This window comes from Panthera leo, chromosome B3, assembly GCF_018350215.1.
Source record: "Panthera leo isolate Ple1 chromosome B3, P.leo_Ple1_pat1.1, whole genome shotgun sequence".
Classification (NCBI taxonomy): domain Eukaryota; kingdom Metazoa; phylum Chordata; class Mammalia; order Carnivora; family Felidae; genus Panthera; species Panthera leo.
Genome location: NC_056684.1, coordinates 55,880,269 through 55,900,694, shown reverse-complemented (window position 1 = coordinate 55,900,694; position 20,426 = coordinate 55,880,269). Strand labels below are relative to the sequence as shown.

Here is a 20,426-nt window from a genome sequence, read left to right as displayed (position 1 = left end):
GGGCTGGGGATAAAGTATGGCTACTTCATTCCTGAATTCTCACTTCTTTGCACAAATATAAGTTTCAAAGAGACAAGAACTCTAAACCAATTTATTTATCTGGGATTCATGAATTTCAAATTTGGCCACTATGCTATAATCATAAAAAGAACTTGTGTTAACCAACCCTATATGTTATCCTGCTTAAAGAACTCCCTTTCAGTATTCCTTTTAGTTTGGATCTGCTAACAACAAATCTCTTGACTTTTATGTGTCTAAGATGTCTTGATTTTGCCTTCATTTTTGAGGAATATTTTCACTGGTAATAGAACTCTAGCCCCCAAATTTATTTGCTTTCAGCACTTTAAAAATGTCATTCTGTGGCCTATTGGATTGTATCATTTCTATTGATAAGTCAGCTGTCAGTACTATTCTTGTTTCTTCGAAGGTAAAATGTCTTTCAGCTTCTAACATTGTTTTGGTCTTTGTTTTCAGCATCTTGACTATGATGTGTTTAACTGTGTTTTTCTTTGTATTTAGAAATTCTAGTTTCTTGAATGTGAGACTTACATGTTTGTTTTTTTTTTTTTTTTTTGTCAGTTTTGAAAAAGAATGCGGCCATTATCTGTCAAATATTGCTTTTGTCCACTTCTCTCTCTCTTTTCACTCTCAGGCACTCTAATGTTAGATGTTTTCATAAGATCCTATGTGTGTCTTACTCCCTAATCTGTATTTCCCGACCTTTTTGCTCTCCATGTTTCTATCTGATATTTTCTATTAACCCATCTTCTAGTTCACTAATCTTTTCTTCAGCTACAAGAAACGTGTTGCTAAACACATCTATTAAGATGCTTGATGACTGTGCTTTTGTGTTGTAGAATTTCCATTTAGTTCTTTTTTAATAAAGTCCAGTTCTCTGGTGAAATTATCTTGTCATCTTTTTTCTTGAACAAAATAAACAATTATTTTTTTTTAACTTATGTTTAATAACTATAATATCTGGGTACCTATGAGCCTATTTCTGTTGTTTTCTCTCTTAGTCTTAGTTATTGGAATGTTTAGTAATTGCTGTTAAGCATTTTGTATAAAAAAATGTACACTCCAGATAACATTATTTTCCTCTAGAGAGGACTCACCTCATCTTTTATGCAAGGAGCTAGAGTGGTGGGAGATTACATCTGTTCAATCCAGGATTTATTTTATTGGACCCCAAGTTGGAGTTTTTGTAGTTTGGTCTACCTCATGTTTGCTTCCTCTCCTTAGGAAGGATCTTCCTAAGATGTAGATCTTCAGAGATCCAAAAGAGAGCCTGTTGGTATTTATGGGGGCTCCTTCTTGGTCCTCAACTTGATACTGCCCAAAATCTGGCTTTTCTGGATAGCTACACTCTCCTTTTTAGATAGCTTAAGAATGAACAAATTCCATAATATAAAATCAAGTGCCAAGTGTGGATCCAATTTCCTGCCACCCTTCCTTCTCTCAAGGATTCTGCCACTCAAGCCCTTGCTATCTTGACAGCTCTGAACTGCTTTTAAGAGCTTCTCTCATTACATTTAGGCTTTAACCTCAGAAATATGTGGAAGATGCCTATGTATAATACCAAAAATATACTTACTCAGTTTCCCCTGTTCTCTGGCTAAAGGGAAAAATCTCTTATCAGCATGTTCTTTACTGTAACCTTACGCATGAGGAAGGTGGCTTGCTCCTCTTCCTTGGAAGCATCTATGTCCATGAAGCAGTACCTTAATCCTCTAGGAGCACCCCTACCATTGTTACAATGGTATACATAAATGGTTTGTGAAAAGTTGTACAAGATAAAAGAGAAAGCATTTCTTTCTCCTTCTAGGGCCATTTTTGCCCAATAATATATAACAATAATAGTCATAATGATACCTGTGAAAATCTACTAGAGGTTTACTATGGGCCAGGTTCTATGTTAGGTGTTTTATAGAGATTGTCTCATTTCATCCTCAGAAGAGCCTATGAGGTAGTAATGGCAATTTTCCTAATTTGCACTTAAGGAAACTGAGGCTTAAAGAGGTGAAGTCAACCTAAACAAGGTCCCAGAGCCAGGAAGTAAATGGCACAAGCAAGTGTGAACTCAGACTTTTCAAACCCCGAGGTCTATATTCTTTTCCAGCATTTTGCCCTGCCTCTTAACTTGTCCTCCTTCAGCAAAACTAGTCTTATGATTTTCCTTGGCCCTGCAATTCTGAGATACTTCCTTAAATAAGGTAAAAGCCAGATATTCTGAGGGGTTTGCATGCAAGAAGTTCTCTTTGGTTAATTTCTCTCAGGTATTTGGTTATTTCTAGATCCGTGCCTCCCCCATTTAGTCTTACTTTGATGTATATTTTACATTAAATACTTCCATTTATAATTTCTATGGCAAATCTGAAAGTATTTTTTTTTTAAAATAAAGCTTTATGCAGGGACAGGAAGCAATTAGTGGTGGGGCTTTATTTTTAGAGGATGAGATGGGTGGGGGTGGGGTATGGGGAGAAATTGCTTTCTGCAGTGTCAGATGAATGAGTTATAGGAAATGATAGCTCAGCCGGCAACTTAGTGCTTGCCAGTGAGTCAGCAGTGATTTCATCCTCAGCCTCAATGCCGGAATCACAGATGTGAGAGACACCCTTCCTGGTGAGGGCCCCTCCCTGTCCTGAGGTCTGGGACATCAAGGCTCTGCCCACATGATGTGAACTTACCTGTCATGGTGGAAAAAGATTCACAGAACTATCTGCCTCTTGTTTTCACACAAATATTTCTAAGTGTCCTTAGGATGGATGGGTGTTCCTGATCTTTACCCCTGTTACCCAGCAGAAACACCCAGTGACCTTCCATCCAGAGGATGAAGTTTGGGATGCGTATCATAGCAGAATTTTCTTCTTATGGCGACATTTCATATTTTTTACTACTTCAGCTTTCCAGGGCCTGTATAAATGGCAAAACATGGAAGCATGGTGGAAAAGTGAGACAGGAAGACGCTGCTTCAGAAAAACTGGTACATTAAAAGAGGTCACCTTGTCATGATTGGAAATATGTGCATGTGGCAAGAAGGTAGAACCAAATCATTTCGTTTGTTGCATTAGGATGGTAGGATTGACAGTGATTGTTTTTTACCTTCTTTTCTAGGTTCGATAAATAGGCTCAAGTTGTACAAAATTATTCTAAACATAATATTTTTGTATTTTAAAGAAATCCTTTGAGAAAAAAAATGGCCAAATAGCTTTAATATTTTAGGACATCTTTTTCCCAGACTCTGCCCGGATTCTTAAGGTCAAGGTCATGTGATGATGTCCCCTAGGCAATGGGTGAGGAGGACTGACTGTGCTCAGAATTTGAATGAAGGAGATAGTTAGTTCCTTTTCACCAAGTGGATGAGGTGGTATTATCCACATGTTGCAAATAAAGACACAAATGCTCAAAGAGACTGAAGAAGCTTCCCCCGGCCAAACAGCTCGTAATGGTGGATGTCCATCCAAGCCCAAGTCCGAGTTTGCCAACGTTCACACTCTTTCGCCTTGAGTACAAAACGATGCTGCCACGGATCCCACTCCACCATGCTTTTTGCAGGGCATTTTCAGTGTGTTGACTTACTGCTGGATTCATCCTCCACTAGGAAAAAATGTATTGCAATATTGTTCTCTCTTTTTGCAAAACTAGAATTCTAAAACTCCCATATTACTTGCCTTCTACTTTAGTTAAAAAGACCAACACTGAGAGTATTGCATAGCTTACACGCCTGTACATCTGTGTGTTTGACATTAAGATGATAGAAGAGGCATAGTAAGTACCCAGCTGAGTGGTTGGACTCACCCACAATTTGAAGTGATCTCCTAAAGTTAGGAAATGAGGGAAATGAGACTGTGACAAAGCTAAATGTTATACCATTCAGTACAGTAGCTGTGACAAGTATGGCTAAGGAAGGGGTAGTATTGTTGTAGAATAGAGCATTTATGGTCTCAAAAAAAAAAAAAAAAAAAAAAAACCTATCCCATTGCCCCAACAGAGCTCTAATTTACTTTTTAAATAAATTAGTACCAGCTAAAGATTTTTTTTTAATTTTTGACAGTTAATATTATACAGTTAATGCTATGAACTTTGTTGAGATACTGACATACAATATACTGCACATATGTAAATGTGCAGTTGAAATGTAACATATGCAGGGCACATGGGTGGCTCAGTTGGTTAAGCGTCAGATTAGCTCAGGTCATGATCTCGCGGTTCGTGGGTTCGAGCCCCGCATCAGACTCTGTGCTGACAGCTCAGAGCCTGGAGCCTGCTTCAGATTCTGTGTCTCCCTCTCTTTCTGTCCCTCCCCCACTCACACCCTGTCTCTCTCTCTCTCTCTCTCTCTCTCTCTCTCTGTCTCTGTCTCTCTCTCTCAAAAATAAATAAACATTAAAAAAAATTAATAAAATAAAATGTAACTTATGCATACACATGTGAAACATCACTTTAACAAAGATAATGAATGTATTCATTACCCCCAAAATATTTTTTGTAATGCTGTTTTTTGAAGAGAAAAAAAAAGTCAGTTAATTTCATCATGTAATTTGATGAAAAGAGCCCGGATGGGGACACAGGTGATGTAAGTCTATACCCTGATCATGTTCTAAATAGCTCCCTGAAATTCAGTGAGTCCCTTAATTTTTCCAGCCCTTGGCTTTCTCATCTGAAAAATGAGGGGGTTGGACTAGATGGTCCCTAAGGCCCCCTATGGTTCTAAATTTCAATAAAGCTAAAAGGATAGGCATACTTAGGGTATTGGTTTGTGTCCAAATGGTTTTATGTAAAGAGGTAGACATCCCCAGTGGTCTGGTGTCAGCTGTGACTCCTCAGTGCTGTCCTGCTTAATTGATAGATCGTGAAATCATTTCATTTCTTTTAATTCTCTTTCACCCAGATTCAATGTCATTCATGTCATTGCCTCCATATTGGTCTTAGTAAGCTAAGGGAACTGTTCAACTTTAGGATTTAGGACGAAGGCTTGAGTAATGCTGGGAATCTGGCAATGCCTTTAGCAAAGGTCTGATGAGAGGCGACAGGACCGTCAGCTCCCTGGAAATTTGTGAGGCAGCTTGGGCATTTTATGGTGGGGGGTGGGGTGGGGTCAAGAGACAAGCTGTACTGGTTGTATTTCAGGCTGGGGGAAGGGAAGCAGATTGGAGTTTAATTAAAATTCTAATCCCAACTTAGCCCATCTTCTTGCCAAGTCAGCAGCCAGCGTTTCTGTTTGTGGTTCTGGTGATCTTGCTGCGATGACATACGTAGTTACCTCAAAAAACTCTTGCAAATGTGCCTAAACCTTCAATATGCTCACCAGATGCTTTAATCAGACCTGGCATGGTGCCATCTTTTGCCTGTATTTTCAGAGATACCTCACCCAGCCCTGCCAGGATTCCTGGCTGGAGGAGGGCCCTGGAGAGAGCTGGTGGTGCAAATGGAGCTGATTACAAATGAGAAAGTTTCATTACACCATAGAGATCTTTCCAACTTGTTTCTGGTTTCCAGGTAGCTAAGTGGGATTTCTGAGGAGGGGCTGCTCTGACTTCACCTTGGCCCACCATGAGGTGCTTCTTGCTCTGTGCCTACATGCTGCTCCTGATGATTTCCCAGCTGAGGGCAGTCAGCTTTCCCGAAGATGATGAACCCCTTAATACAGTCGACTATCACTGTAAGTAACCTTAAGAACGTTCCCCTTTTCTGAGAAGGGAGCTTTTTTGGTTTTGATTTTCTAGGTGTATTTGTTTTTAGAAAGAGAGGGGTTTTTTTTTTGTTTTTTTTTTATGTCTAATCAATGTTTTGCATATTAATTTATCCATAATCATTTCTTAGTGTTTAGAGAAAGTGGGACAGCTTTGTTGGCTGCTTTTCTAAAGCAACCCATGTATAGGTTATATATTTCCAGTTAAAAGAAAAAGACCATTTGCTCACACTCCCTGTCTTTTATTCATTTATATTCAAGACCTTAAGAGAGGAATTTAGTTAAAACCCTTCTACAACTAGTATATACAGCTAATCAATGCTGTATATTGATTCTTCAGCTCCATAATCCTGACTGATGGTTTAGCCCATTTTTACTTGCAGATTCAAGGCAATATCCGGTTTTTAGAGGACGCCCTTCGGGCAATGAATCCCAGCACAGGCTGGACTTTCAGCTGATGTTGAAAATTCGAGACACACTTTATATTGCTGGCAGGTAATTTTCCTCTGGTTGGTTTATTAGATTAAAATTCTTTTCTCTTGTGGTGCTTGCATTAATGTGTCTAGTTCATGAAAAACTAATATGTGATTGTGATCAAAAATTGCAAGTAGCCAAAAATATTCACTGAGAAGAGGCAGTGTTGTGTACCAGGAACAAAATACAGAGCTAAAGCCTTCAGCGGTGCTATTTTATTACTGCCATCAAGAAATCATACACCATTCTTTATTCCTAAAGCAGCAGGAAAAAAAATCTTTCTTTATTCTTTTTTAACTTGGAATTATTCAAGCAAATATTAGAAGTATGTCTATGCTAATACCAAGTAGCAGCTTGACCCATGCCTGAAGAGAAGAGCGTTCTTTGCTCTCTAACCACAGCAATATATAAAAGCATCTCACTAATGAAAAAGTACTCTTTGTTGACTTTGTGGGAGACATAGAAAATCCAAATGATCTCCCAAATACAATAAAGGCAGATCTGTAAAAATAAAATAAGAAGAAGCAGCTTAACATTTTTATGCATTCACATGATTTGACGTACTGCCTTGTTTCCAACAGGGATCAAGTTTATACGGTAAACTTAAATGAAATCCCCAAAACAGAAGTCATACCAAACAAGGTGAGAGAGTGAAATTTATTTGCATTCCCTCAGAACTTGAATAATGTCCAAGATTTTTCAGTTAAAATATTGAACTTTGGTTTTGCTTGATTACTACAGAAACTGACATGGCGGTCAAGACAACAGGACCGAGAAAACTGTGCCATGAAAGGCAAACATAAAGTAAGTAAAACAGACGAGTGTCTGCCAGAGTTAGTCTTTATGTGGGCCTCATCCCACGGTGTCCACCTATGGAATGTCTAATATTAATTGAATTATTACTTTCTTTAGGATGAATGCCACAACTTTATTAAAGTATTTGTCCCAAGAAACGACGAGATGGTTTTTGTATGTGGTACCAATGCATTCAATCCCATGTGTAGATACTATAGGGTAAGTATATTTATTTCATACGGTGTGCTTTTTGTACCAACTTTTTTTTTTCCCCTCACTGCCATGCTTTTAGAGTTGAATCCTTTCTGCTATAACCCATTTATCTCTAATGCTATGGAATAATAAAGACAAAATTCTTCAAATAGAATTTCAGTACAAATAAAGGAGCATTGCCTTCAAACAGGTACATTGAACAGATGTGACACTGGCTATTTATTTTTCTTTTATAGTTGAATACCTTAGAGTATGACGGGGAGGAAATTAGTGGCCTGGCAAGATGCCCATTTGATGCCAGACAAACCAATGTTGCCCTTTTTGCTGGTAAGATCCTTTAGTGTAATGAATATAAATGATTAATGACATTGAAGGTAAAAAGGAATTTAAAGGAAGAAAAAAAGCTCATAACTGGGGTAGCTACCTTGATATAGGTGTTTCGAAGTCTAGGAGCTATGAAAAAAAATTTCCCAAAAACAGGGATTAAAAGTGAACGTATAAGGCACCCAGGGGCACCTAGATGGCTCAGTCAGTTAAGCGTTCACCTTAAGCTCAGGTCATGATCTCACATTTCCTGGGTTCAAGCCCTCATCAGACTCTAAGCTGATAGCACAGAGCCTGCTTGGATTTCTCTCCCCCTCTCTCTCTGCCGCTCCCCACTTGTGCTGTCTCTGTCTCTCTCAAAATAAGTAAAAAACTTAAAAAAATTATTTTAAACAGTGAACATATTATAAATAGTCTCACACATGGCTCTGTTGTTAACTAGGTCAGTGACCCTGAATAAGTTGCTTAACTTATTGATACTTAGATCCCTCACCTGTAAAATTAGGTAATACCATGGGCCGACTTGTAGCAGGTTGATTATGAGCATCAGATCTAGGTTTATTTGTATACATAGGGATAACAGGTGAAAACACTCCGAAGGAAAGCACTACATAGGATAACACACTACAGGATTAGTATGGTCATCTTACCCAAATTACAACTCTGGTTTCAGATGGGAAGCTATATTCTGCCACGGTGGCTGACTTCTTGGCCAGTGATGCTGTTATTTATCGAAGCATGGGGGATGGATCTGCCCTTCGCACAATAAAATATGATTCCAAATGGATAAAAGGTACCTTTGGAAAGCAGGGTGTGCGAATGCCAAGGGTGGTGGGATGACCAAGTGGGAACAGGAGCCGTGGCATCAGGAGGTTCAGTGCATGACTTTATATTGTTTACAGAGGGCAAGTCCAAGTTGCTTCAGTTGTGAACAGGAGCATTGACAAGGAAAGAGGAGACTAGTAGCCATGTTGGGAAAGTAGATTCATCTACGATTTTATACTAGTGACTTCAAAAAAGAGAGATCTCATTTCTGTGTGCCAAAGTGCCTACCTCTAAGTGCACATATGCTCCTGGTCCACACCCACCTACCTATCCTGCAGAGTTAGTAGTGAGAATCAATTAGTTCATATCTGCAGATCTGTCTTGTTCTTTGGAGTCCAGATATCAAGATTTTTTTATTCTCAGTGTAAGGAGTTTTCTTCCCCAGTTAAATAGGTTAATGAATAAATCTGTTAAAACAAAGACCTTTGCTGTAGTTCAGTTCCTGTAGGCTTTTTACAGTCCATTAGCTGACATTAAAGACTCTGGGTTCCTTGAAGCTTCCACACCCCCATACTGGCACTCCTGGAGCTCACTGGTGTATTGAAATTCACATTGGCTTGTATATAGCCATGCAGTATCTGTCAGTCATGCCTAGCAGTTGGGGTCTTATGCGAATTGGAGTATCCTTTAGAAACCAGTTTGTTTTCAATTTTTCTTTCAGAGCCACATTTTCTTCATGCCATAGAATATGGAAACTATGTGTATTTCTTCTTTCGAGAAATTGCTGTGGAACATAATAATTTAGGCAAGGCAAGTATATGCACTTGACTCATCTTATGGACTTGCCCTGCGTGGAATCGAGCCCGCTTCGGTAGAGTTATGCTCTCTGTGTATTTTCCAGCACTCAGTGCATTTAGGGTCAAGTGCAAAGAAGTGAGTTGCTTATCATGAGAATAATTGCTGGAAAACACCTGAACAACGACCAGAGTGAGAACAGCAGCCTTGGGCCTTGAGAAGGTTTCATTTTTTCTGTCACTACAGAGAGTGTTCTTCAGGCACCCTTGAGCTATGGATGCTTCTTTAACACTTTAGAAATCTGTTGGTAGTTTATTCTTTGTCAGAGTCAAAAGACAGAATGGAAAGTAGAGGCCACTTTTCAATTTTGAGTGCTTCAGCAGAAGCCCATGTAATTTGAAAGTATCACAACGTCGTTATGCCAAGTTTAAGGATGGTACATTTCATTAACAATACAAGAAACAGGGTGGGAGGCAAAGTGTGGGAATGGTTTGCATTCACTCAGGCATTTCCAGAGCTCGCTTCTTGGGGAGGTTGTTTGGCAGAACAGGGAAATGGCCTTTTTTTTTCCTTACAGGTAAAACTAGTTTTACATTCTAACTGTACAAATCCCTAGAGAGAAGATTGCTAGATTCTTTGCAGCCAGACATATCTTTAGCATTTTTGTGTCCCTCCCTTAAATTGCAGCTTTTTGTTTCCATTCCCCCTCCAAGCTCATAACCCTGTTGCTTTGCTTTTGTCCCTTGGGCAGGCTGTCTATTCCCGTGTGGCCCGCATATGTAAAAATGACATGGGTGGCTCCCAGCGGGTCCTGGAGAAACACTGGACTTCATTTCTGAAGGCTCGGCTTAACTGTTCTGTCCCCGGAGATTCGTTTTTCTACTTTGATGTCCTGCAGTCTATCACAGACATAATACAAATCAATGGCATCCCCACTGTGGTCGGGGTGTTTACCACACAGCTCAACAGGTGAGGACAGATCCCTGGCACTTCAAAAGCTGTTCTGTGCTTGCCTAAGGGACCCAAGAGTGGGCCTATGATTGCCTGATGGTTTTCCTGATGGTTTCCCCCTTTTCAGCATTCCTGGTTCTGCAGTGTGTGCATTTAGCATGGATGACATTGAAAAAGTATTCAAAGGACGGTTTAAAGAACAGAAAACCCCAGATTCTGTTTGGACAGCAGTCCCTGAAGACAAAGTACCAAAGCCAAGGTAAAGAAAAAAGACAGAAAGTGTTTTTGTCTTTAACAAAACCCTCTGGTCACTGGAAGCAGCCATCCTCAGAGAGCAGAGGGGGCCAACCTCCCATGCCAGGATGGGGTCCCTGGGCAGCACTGCAGACAAAGTCAGTAAACATAGCCCTGCAGGGGTGAGTGCAGAGAACCCACTGAGTGCAGGGAGATAGCGATGCTCCTTGGTTTCGCTCATTCTCCTTTCTTCCTTGGCCTCTTCTTTCAGAATGGACACTTATTCCTTAGATAGTTTGTGAGGGGAAAAAACACACTGTTTTCCTTTCAGGCCTGGCTGTTGTGCAAAGCATGGCCTTGCTGAAGCCTATAAAACCTCCATTGATTTCCCTGATGAAACCCTGTCGTTCATCAAATCCCACCCGCTAATGGACTCTGCCGTCCCACCCATCGCCGATGAGCCCTGGTTCACAAAGACTCGGATCAGGTAAGACTGCAGGAAACAGCAGCCCACCACCCTCAAAGCCCCTCTCTTCCTGTCGGCCTCCCCTCTGACTTGGCACACCTCCTCTGGCAGGTACAGACTGACGGCCATCGCTGTTGACCATTCTGCTGGGCCCCACCGGAACTATACAGTCATCTTTGTTGGCTCTGAAGCTGGCGTGGTGCTTAAAGTTTTGGCAAAGACCAGTCCTTTCTCTTTGAATGACAGCGTATTACTGGAAGAGATTGAAGCGTACAACCACGCAAAGTAGGTGTATTTTATGAGAATGCTTTTCAGCACTGCTCAAAGCTTTCCGGTGTGTGTTTCATCCAGCAATTTCCTTTTAGTCCTTGAAATTAGCAGTGGTTTGGCATATTGAGTGTTTTGGGGTTTTTTTCCCCCTCCCTGAAATAAATCCTGAGTTTGTTGTGCTTCCTGAGTCCACTGGGGCTAAAATGGTGGACAGTTGACGAGTTTAAAATAACTCACCCCATGTTGTTCACCTGTGGGCAATGAGAACATGTTAGCACCACCCCTGACACCTTCAGGTATGTTTCAGGACGTCACCTGCTGCAGACAGTAGGTAGTAAGTATGCACACGCGCACACACACACACGCAATACCACTCTTCCAACCTCGGATATAAAAAAATAATGGCCACTAAAACAAAGAAGAAATAGGTGATGGAAATGGAGCAAAGGAGACTAAAGAGAGACCCAGAAACATCTAGCGCAGCGAAATTTAAGTGCATTGAAACACTGTCCTTTTTCTTCCCTGTAGTCCAACGTGGTCTTCACAAACATAGTTCCCTTCGGTCACCAGAATAAGAAAGCGATCTTAAAAAAACTCTTTGTCCAACCTGAAATTGAACCAACCGTGCAGAGCATCAGAAGTTGAACCACAGATTTATTACTTCCCAAACTCTGTACCTACCTGGTTTGCTACCAGGAATATTCCTTAAGATACCTCAGCTCTTAGTAATTGTACAACCAAACCCCACTTGTCTTGTACATTTCATGTAGCTTTTGATTTACTAAACATATGGCTTCAAAATGCATCCCAAAATATAGGTGTAATGCTGAGAATGAGGAGGACAGAAAGGTCATCTCATTACAGTTGGATAAAGATCATCACGCTGTGTATGTGGCGTTCTCTAGCTGCGTTATTCGCCTCCCCCTCAGTCGCTGTGAGCGTTACGGATCCTGTAAAAAGTAAGCTGAGGGTCTTTACTTACCATGAGTCTTGCAGCATCTTGACCTTCAATGATGAGAAAATCCAAGTTATGTTCTGTTTGTTTTTATATAGGTCTTGTATTGCATCTCGGGACCCATACTGTGGCTGGTTAAGCCAGGGGGCTTGTGGCAGAGTGACCCCAGGGATGCTGTAAGTGTGTTTTGTTACATTAGCTGAGAGCTTCTGAGAGCTGCCTCTGTCTTCTCTAGGGTCTCTAAAGCTAGAAATGTTAGAAAAATTCCAATAATACTACTTTCGTTTTTTTTCTTCCTTTCTTTTCTTCATTTTCTTTTCTTTCTTTCTTTCTTTCTTTCTTTCTTTCTTTCTTTCTTATGGGAGAAATAAACAAGAAAATCGGGAGTTGTAAGAAGGAAGGGAGATTGTAGACAGTAGCCTAAGGGAAATGGATGGAGAGAAAAAACAATTCTCTCCCCTGTCTTAAACATTTTAGTGGCCAGATGTTGAACAGGAATCCTCGTTTTAGCAAGCTGTGTTGAAATGTCCATTTTTTCTTACTAATCAGTCTGTGTTCTTGATTCTGCTCTGGTTGTCACTTGTGTCCCTATGAAGGCTGTTAACCGAAGACTTCTTTGCTTTCCATAACCACAGTGCTGGAGGATATGAACAAGACACAGAATACGGCAACACGGCCCACCTAGGGGACTGCCACGGTAAGACCGGATCTTCCTTTCCCTCCTGGCAATTCTTTTTAACCACATTTGCACGTGAACATTATTTTACAATCAGCCTTTTAATGACTCAGGACACATAACCACATAGCATTTAACTTAAACTTCGCAAAAGCTGAGCTGTTTGGTCATGGGGATACATTAGAGAAGAGTCTTACCTTTTTTTTTTTTTCCTTCACCATTTACAATTTGGTAGAAAATCTAGAGAAAGGTAGTCTAACCAGTAGGTTAATCTTTTTATTTATAGTCTTTTCTTTTGACTTTTTTAGTTAATTGGAATTCATAAATTTTTGCTTTCTTTTGGTTACTTTTTACTGATTACTTGTTCCTTTAATTCTTTTAGAAATTTTGCCTACTTCAACTACACCAGATTACAAAATATTTGGCGGTCCAACATCTGGTTAGTTTTTTTTAATTTTTTTGAATTAACAACCTTTTCTTTCCTTCAGTTCAGCATTTTCAGCCCCTTCTCCCCTCCTTTTGCGCAGTTTGGCAGCCCTTCATGTTTCTGCTTTGACTCATAATCCCACTGATGGTACTGAAAGACTTTTTCTTACTCAGCACTCCACCTCTGTGTAGCATGTTAACAGTTCATCATTGACCAAGGCACATCCCCTACGAAAAATCAAATGGATTCACATAGACTGCATTCCAGCTGCACGCCTGCCCACCCGAGCTTCCTTCTCTCTCACCCTTGTGCATTGTGGATGTTCCCTCTGGCCATCTATATCCAATGGATGGCAGAATTTCATTATTTTCCCCTTCTTTCCTTACCTTTCCTAAGACCTAGTAAACAAATACACATTTCCCCAAAATGTGTATTTATACATTTTAGACATCTTTTTTGAATGGTTTGTGGGGATCCCGGGAATCTTTGAATGTTGTGGTCTCAGTGTTGTGAAAAAGGCTCCTGTTGAAGGAAGCCGGTATCTGATGTATTAAGGTGTTCAACGACCCGCTGTCTGTATCTGTTCTGGAGCCTTCGTCTGTGACCATCGTGCCGCTCTGAACGGGGGTCTCCAGAGTTTTAGTCTAAAACCGTATGCTTACATTCTGAGGGCAAAGCTACTTTGTGGAAATCAGTAACACACGTGCTAAGAGGTTAAGTTCCTTCTGGTCCGATTGCTGCTTCCAAAACTCACAGCAGTTTCATTCTTCAGAAGGGAGAAAAGGATGGCAGGTCTTATGTATCAGAACATCCTTATCTGGCTTATGAATGCCATTTCTTTTGCTTGAGTTGCTGCTAATTCTTTGGAATAAATTCCCCGAGCATTTTGAAGGGTACAGGCAAGGTTCATCCGTGCTTCGGTGCTTTACCATGGATGGTGTGAGGCCTCAGTGCACAGATGGATGGGGAGTCCGTGGTAAAGCAGAGCAACCTGCTTTATCAGGTCAAAACCCAAGTGTTGACATGGACATAACCAGGTGTTTCCTGATGGAGTTACACTGTAGGTTCCCCAGTGAAGGATACATCTCTAACAGTCCATGGAAATGCTTTTAAACATATACACAAAAAGAAAGGAAATGATGCTGTCTCACAAAATGACGAGAAAAAAGCAATTAATCTCTGGGATTTGTGTTACCCATTCCATGAGGGTCATTAATCACCTGAGGGGCTTCGGTAGGAGTGTTTTGAATGTCTTTAATTTTGAAATCTGCTTAATACGTCTCTTTTGTTCATTTTTAGTTTTTCCTTTTCCCTTGCAAGAAAGCAATTTGGTGTAGTCTCTTTGGATGTGTTTTTATGAAATCATAGAATAGGATTTCTCATAAAATTGACTTAAACTTTACTTAAAAATGCAACAGACCAGTCAGAAAAAAAAATCTACCCACGTTAATAAAAATCTGTTTGCCACCACAGACATGGAGGTATCTTCATCATCTGTTACCACAATGGCAAGTATCCCAGAAATTACACCTAAAGTGATTGATACCTGGAGACCTAAACTGACGAGCTCCCGGAAATTTGTAGTTCAAGATGACCCAAACACTTCTGATTTTACTGATCCTTTATCAGGTATCCCAAAGGGTAAGGCCTCACCAGGGAACTCATCTCTCGCTGAGTGGAAACCTGATTCCTGATATCTCTGAGGAGCTAGTGGACTTAGGGTTTCCCAGAGGTGAACCAAAACAGAGCCCTGCTGTTGTTCACGCCACCTCCACTGGCTGCCTCACTCTGCTTTCTGTGCTTGTATCGGAGTGCATTCCTTCACAGATGAAAGAGGTGGAAAGCTGTGAAAGAAAGAGGTGATGACGTAGCCACTCAGACAATCTCATCTGTGTTGGTTTCTGCCCGAAGACACTGAGAGTCTGCTCAATGGCAGAGAATTTCCAGGGCCACCCCAACAACATCAAAACACAAAACTCATTAATTGCAAATATCCTGATATCAGATGTTTTGTCTAAAAGCCTTTTCCAGCCTTCTGTTTAACTTCAATTCCGAATGCAATATGAAAAGGATATATGAGGTGCTAGTAAGTTGCTTGAATGTCACAAGCAATAAAACATAACAGAGCACTTGTCCCTATCATTTTCTGCCCTTAATAGAAGCAGTTATACAACAGTTGCCTGGATGAGGTAGCTTATTAGACATCTTACTCTGGGGGAAAAAAAATCTATTCTTTGGTGCTTAGTAAACTATGGTATCAGGTTTCCAATCAGTTTTTATGCCAGTGCATTGTCATTTATGATTTACATCTGTTGATTTGGGTTTTATATGTTTCCATTGTAAGCAATTTTATAATCATTCTTTCTGTTTTGTTTTCCTTAGTAATATCATTTCTTTCTGCTTTTCCTTCTTTGTCTTTTCCAATGACACTGAATGCCATAATCCCGAACAGTGATTAAAAACAACTAATGACCAAAGGCCTTAGTACTAACCTAAAACAACAGAATCTTCAGAATTCTTCTGACTTACCTTATACTGGGATAACTGTGCTTATAGCATGTAACAGACTTGGATACCTCTTAAACTAACATTTCTTTGATTGACTGTTAGATGTCTGTGGTTGCATTGAAAATCCCAATAATTATAAACTAATTCACTCTTCGTCTGGTCTAACTTAAATATTTCTTAAATAGCTCAAGACAATTGGATAATATTACTTAACTGATACATATTAAACTTCTTTAGACTGTCTGGATTTCTTTCATAGCAGGCAATTCAAGAGTACTTCACCTGAAGGTGGAATGAAAAAAATTAGCAAAGTAAACATGAAAGTCCGTATTTGTAGCTAACAGTGACCAAGCAGGTGCTTTTAGTTTGTGAACCAATTGTGTGTCTTTATTCTAGTTAAGATTGCATAAGTTTATCTGCTTAATTATTTTAGCATAATGGACATTCATGCCAATCCATACGTTTTCCTAATTCCAGCAGTTGCCCTTTAATCCTGATTTATGAATTAGGAGAAAATCATGAGACAAAACATTTCTTGAATTTAAAGTTGGCCATTTAGAAAATACCTACTTTCTAACTCTTAATTTTTAGGCAAAAAAACAAAAACAAAAAACCTTGGAGTTTTGGATGTTAGATAACAACTACTTACAAGAGACTTCGGGGGGAAAGACAGGCACGTAGGAATCAGTGGGAGATCAGAGTTATCCTGGCATTTGCAGCAATCCTATATGTCTCTGGGGATCTGATCGCGATTAAAGAAAAATGTGTAGGTGGACTTTTAGAGTCTCCCTGACCCTCCAAGCTAAGCATATGGACCATGTGAAGGTAGTGCTGGCTCACAGGAAGCCATTTGCTGGCTGATACTGTCTGAAAGAAGCACCTCACTCAGACTTTTTTCCTGTGTATCTGTTGCAGGTGTACGATGGGAAGTCCAGTCTGGAGAGTCCAACCAGATGGTCCACATGAATGTCCTCATCACCTGTGTCTTTGCCGCTTTTGTTTTGGGTGCGTTCATTGCAGGGGTGGCAGTATACTGCTATCGCGACATGTTCGTTCGGAAAAACAGAAAGATTCATAAAGATGCAGAATCTGCCCAGTCGTGCACAGACTCCAGTGGAAGCTTTGCCAAACTGAATGGTCTCTTTGACAGCCCAGTCAAGGAATATCAACAGAATATTGATTCTCCCAAATTGTATAGTAACCTGTTGACCAGTCGGAAAGAGCTGCCACCCAGTGGAGATACCAAATCCATGGTAATGGACCATCGGGGCCAACCTCCCGAACTGGCTGCTCTCCCCACGCCTGAGTCTACACCTGTGCTTCACCAGAAGACCCTGCAGGCCATGAAGAGCCACTCAGACAAGGCCCACGGCCATGGGGCTTCAAGGAAAGAAACGCCCCAGTTTTTTCCTTCTAGTCCACCACCCCATTCCCCATTAAGTCATGGGCATATCCCCAGTGCCATTGTTCTTCCTAATGCCACTCATGACTACAACACGTCTTTCTCAAACTCCAATGCTCACAAAGCTGAAAAGAAGCTTCAGAACATTGACCACCCACTTACAAAGTCATCCAGCAAAAGAGATCACCGGCGTTCTGTGGATTCCAGAAATACCCTCAATGATCTCCTGAAGCATCTAAATGACCCAAATAGCAACCCCAAAGCCATCATGGGAGACATCCAGATGGCCCACCAGACCCTAATGCTGGATCCTGTGGGACCTATGTCAGAGGTCCCACCCAAGGTCCCTAACCGGGAAGCATCGCTGTACTCTCCTCCTTCAACTCTCCCCAGAAACAGCCCAACCAAGCGAGTGGACGTCCCCACCACTCCTGGAGTCCCAATGACTTCTCTGGAAAGACAAAGGGGTTATCACAAAAATTCCTCCCAGAGGCACTCTATATCTGCTATGCCTAAAAACTTAAACTCACCAAATGGTGTTTTGTTATCTAGACAGCCGAGTATGAACCGTGGAGGGTACCTGCCCACCTCCACAGGGGCAAAGGTGGACTATATTCAGGGAACACCAGTGAGTGTTCATCTGCAGCCTTCCCTCTCCAGACAGAGCAGCTATACCAGTAATGGCACCCTTCCTAGGACGGGACTAAAGAGGACACCGTCCTTAAAACCTGATGTGCCACCAAAGCCTTCCTTTGTTCCTCAAACCACATCTGTCAGACCACTGAACAAATACACTTACTAGGCCTCAAGTGTGTGCTATTCTCCGTGTGGCTTTATCCTGTCCATGTTGTTGAGAGGATGATGTTGTAAGGGTACCTTAAGACAAGAGACTCCCTTGTATTTTAAGAGAACCAAGTGGCCAAAGAAACTCTTTCTAACTTTGGCAACATCAGAACTTGCCACATGTAGCTACTACAGCAAAGCTTCTGTGTACTTGCCTGAAAACAAAGGAAGGTGCTGGTCATTCCATTTCTTTTGTTTGAAGCTAAAGAGATGTGTAGCACCCAGGGGGCTACCTTACCAGTATAGAGAGCTGATACAGTACTCAGAAGAGTCTGTAAGCAAATACTTGAAAATGGGTTCAACTTAGACTACCATGATGTGTGGTCTTCCCATTAAATGTGAACATTTTAATTGTATGCATTCACCTTGCCTCTTGCACAAATGTCAAAAAACAATGGTAATGTCTCAAAGAAATGAACTTGTAGATTACCAAACAATTTGCTAAAACTCCAGTCTTTGACCCAAACTGTAGCATTTTTTTCAAAGGGTGGCATTTTTTTTTCATGCCACCAATGGACTGTGTTGCCTGTGTGTGTGTGTGTGTGTGTGTGTGTGTGTGCGTGTGTGCGTGTGTGTGTTCTGTACCCATGAGGATTTGTTCTGGTGCCCATTGCATCTTTTTGTGCTATGGACTTGTTTACATTGCGCATGACTGAACAAGAGACAATAACTTCTTCCCACAGCAGTCCATTGGGTTCAGCTTTGAGAAAGAAATAAAATCAAGGCTGATCTGACCATCAAAATGATTAACTTGACTTACATGGTCCCCAATGCCAGAATGTAAGAGTTCTAAGTAATTTTGTGCTGCTATTCATTAAAACTTCTATTACAGTCTTGCCAGCTTAAGGAGATAGAGATGTTAAGAGGGATCCTTCATTTATCCACCAGTATTCAGTAGTAAAATTTACCTGTCCACTGTGAATCCAAGCCTGACTCACTGTATTTAACCTTGGACACACTAATAAGGTTTTATTTTGATGTTGTTTGGTTTCTCCCATGTAGTACAGTTTCTCTTCCTTTAACTCCTCCTACCCCCAAGATAAATGAACAAAACAGAAGACAGAGGAAGGAAGTATGAAAGCGATTATAATTGGCCTAACAGAGAGTGTCTATGAAAACCGAACAGTGGTGCAATCATGTTGTCTATGTTGTGTTAATATGAGAGTTTTCTTTGAAGTCATGCAGGTAATGACAATATACTGTAAATATTACATGTGAGTTTACCTGAATCTGTGCATTTTGTGCCTTATTCATGAGAATGATAGAAGTACTAAAATATGTCAAGTGTTTTCAGTAGAGCACATCATTTGCCGAGTGCCAGTTGTAAATGTTTTTCAACCAGCACCTGAAAAGACTTTTAAAAAATTGTTAAAACAACCTAGAACAATTAATTGTGAAACAATCCACTCAAATAGCAGCATTACATCCTTTGCCATGATAAACATTCCACTCCTGCTTTCCTAAGGATGAAACAGTGATAATGTGAAGTCAAATGAGGTTTCTCGGGTAATGTGACACCTGTGGAAACCATAGAGTCATTTATTGGTAGTTTTGCAGAAGCCACTTACAGCTGATGATGTGTAACCCTGATGCAGTTAATATGCTGCACACCACACCATGGTTTATTGAACCTAATCTAGAAAGTATCCAGGCAGAGGAATGCTCCTGACTTAAGTCAGACAAATAAGTTCAACCGATTTCTTGGGATAACACTGATGATACATATGACTTGGGGGAGGATGGGTTGCAGAAGACCAGAGCATTTTTATACAGATTGTAGAATACTGATAGAGTTATTCTTTTCCTTTGAGAATATTGCTTTCTAAAGAATGTGATTCCCTGAGATCTGTGGAAGCTCAAAATCTAGAACTTCTGTTCTCGAAACACTTCAGCTTTGCAACTAAAATGTTACAGATTAATCGTAAATTAAACCAACCAACGGTAAACACTACTCAGTCCACCGCCAACAAAAGCGTTTGAGTTCACCTTACTGATATTAATCCCGGCGTGCAGAAAACGGAACAGTAACTCTATGTGAACCCAGATAACATTTTGTAACATTGTGCTGCCTTGTAGTTTGTAATGTGAGTTCGATCAGTATTTATGTTGAAATTTCTAACATAAAATCTAGTCTCTATCCTGTTAATTTAATTTTTAAATGCTTTATCCATTTGTGCAAAGGTAAACACAGATTGTATCTTTTTTAATGGTACGGCATAAAAAGTAACCCTAAAGTGAAGTGGCTCTATACTGTTTTATAGAGTACTTTAACATGTATAGATATCTTGTAAACTTGTATTGTGGATGTGTAAATAATATGTACTTTGGGTTTTTAACACCGCATGTAAAGTCAAAATAAAATATACAAATCATTACACCCTGCCTCTTGGTATTGAAGAGATTTATGACTTAACCATGTTTTAAAAATATTTTATAGTCCATCAGCACCAGTGAGAGTTTCTTTTAAAATGTACCAGAATATTCTTATCTGCAATGTTTGCTATTTGGTAATGGTTATACCACCATTCTCTTTGTGGAAAGCTGATACTGAAAAACTGAGACACGAGTCAGAAAACCAGATGAATTATGCTGATCAGCAGTCAAATGCGTGAGGCAGGCGTACCAGTGACTCACCT

The 20,426-nt window shown here is 40.4% G+C and overlaps 1 protein-coding gene across 3 annotated transcripts in view; it reads left to right on the top strand.

The window, feature by feature from the left end:
- SEMA6D (semaphorin 6D) overlaps positions 1-20,166 on the top strand; it is a 54,898-nt gene extending 34,732 nt beyond the window's left edge. Inside the window, exons 2-19 of one of the 3 annotated variants that reach the window (XM_042942126.1) lie at positions 5,500-5,662; positions 6,076-6,187; positions 6,748-6,808; positions 6,908-6,970; positions 7,079-7,180; positions 7,411-7,501; positions 8,172-8,291; positions 8,985-9,073; positions 9,810-10,027; positions 10,137-10,268; positions 10,575-10,730; positions 10,821-10,994; positions 11,798-11,938; positions 12,033-12,110; positions 12,531-12,631; positions 12,993-13,049; positions 14,511-14,678; positions 16,461-20,166. In XM_042942126.1, the coding sequence (XP_042798060.1) occupies positions 5,554-5,662; positions 6,076-6,187; positions 6,748-6,808; positions 6,908-6,970; positions 7,079-7,180; positions 7,411-7,501; positions 8,172-8,291; positions 8,985-9,073; positions 9,810-10,027; positions 10,137-10,268; positions 10,575-10,730; positions 10,821-10,994; positions 11,798-11,938; positions 12,033-12,110; positions 12,531-12,631; positions 12,993-13,049; positions 14,511-14,678; positions 16,461-17,749 (3,261 nt within the window). In that variant the 5' untranslated portion in view covers positions 5,500-5,553 and the 3' untranslated portion in view covers positions 17,750-20,166. The remainder of the gene's footprint in view (positions 1-5,499; positions 5,663-6,075; positions 6,188-6,747; positions 6,809-6,907; positions 6,971-7,078; positions 7,181-7,410; positions 7,502-8,171; positions 8,292-8,984; positions 9,074-9,809; positions 10,028-10,136; positions 10,269-10,574; positions 10,731-10,820; positions 10,995-11,797; positions 11,939-12,032; positions 12,111-12,530; positions 12,632-12,992; positions 13,050-14,510; positions 14,679-16,460) is intronic. The other 2 variants (XM_042942127.1, XM_042942128.1) reach the window with 2 other exon arrangements.
- The last annotated feature ends 260 nt before the right edge of the window (positions 20,167-20,426 follow it).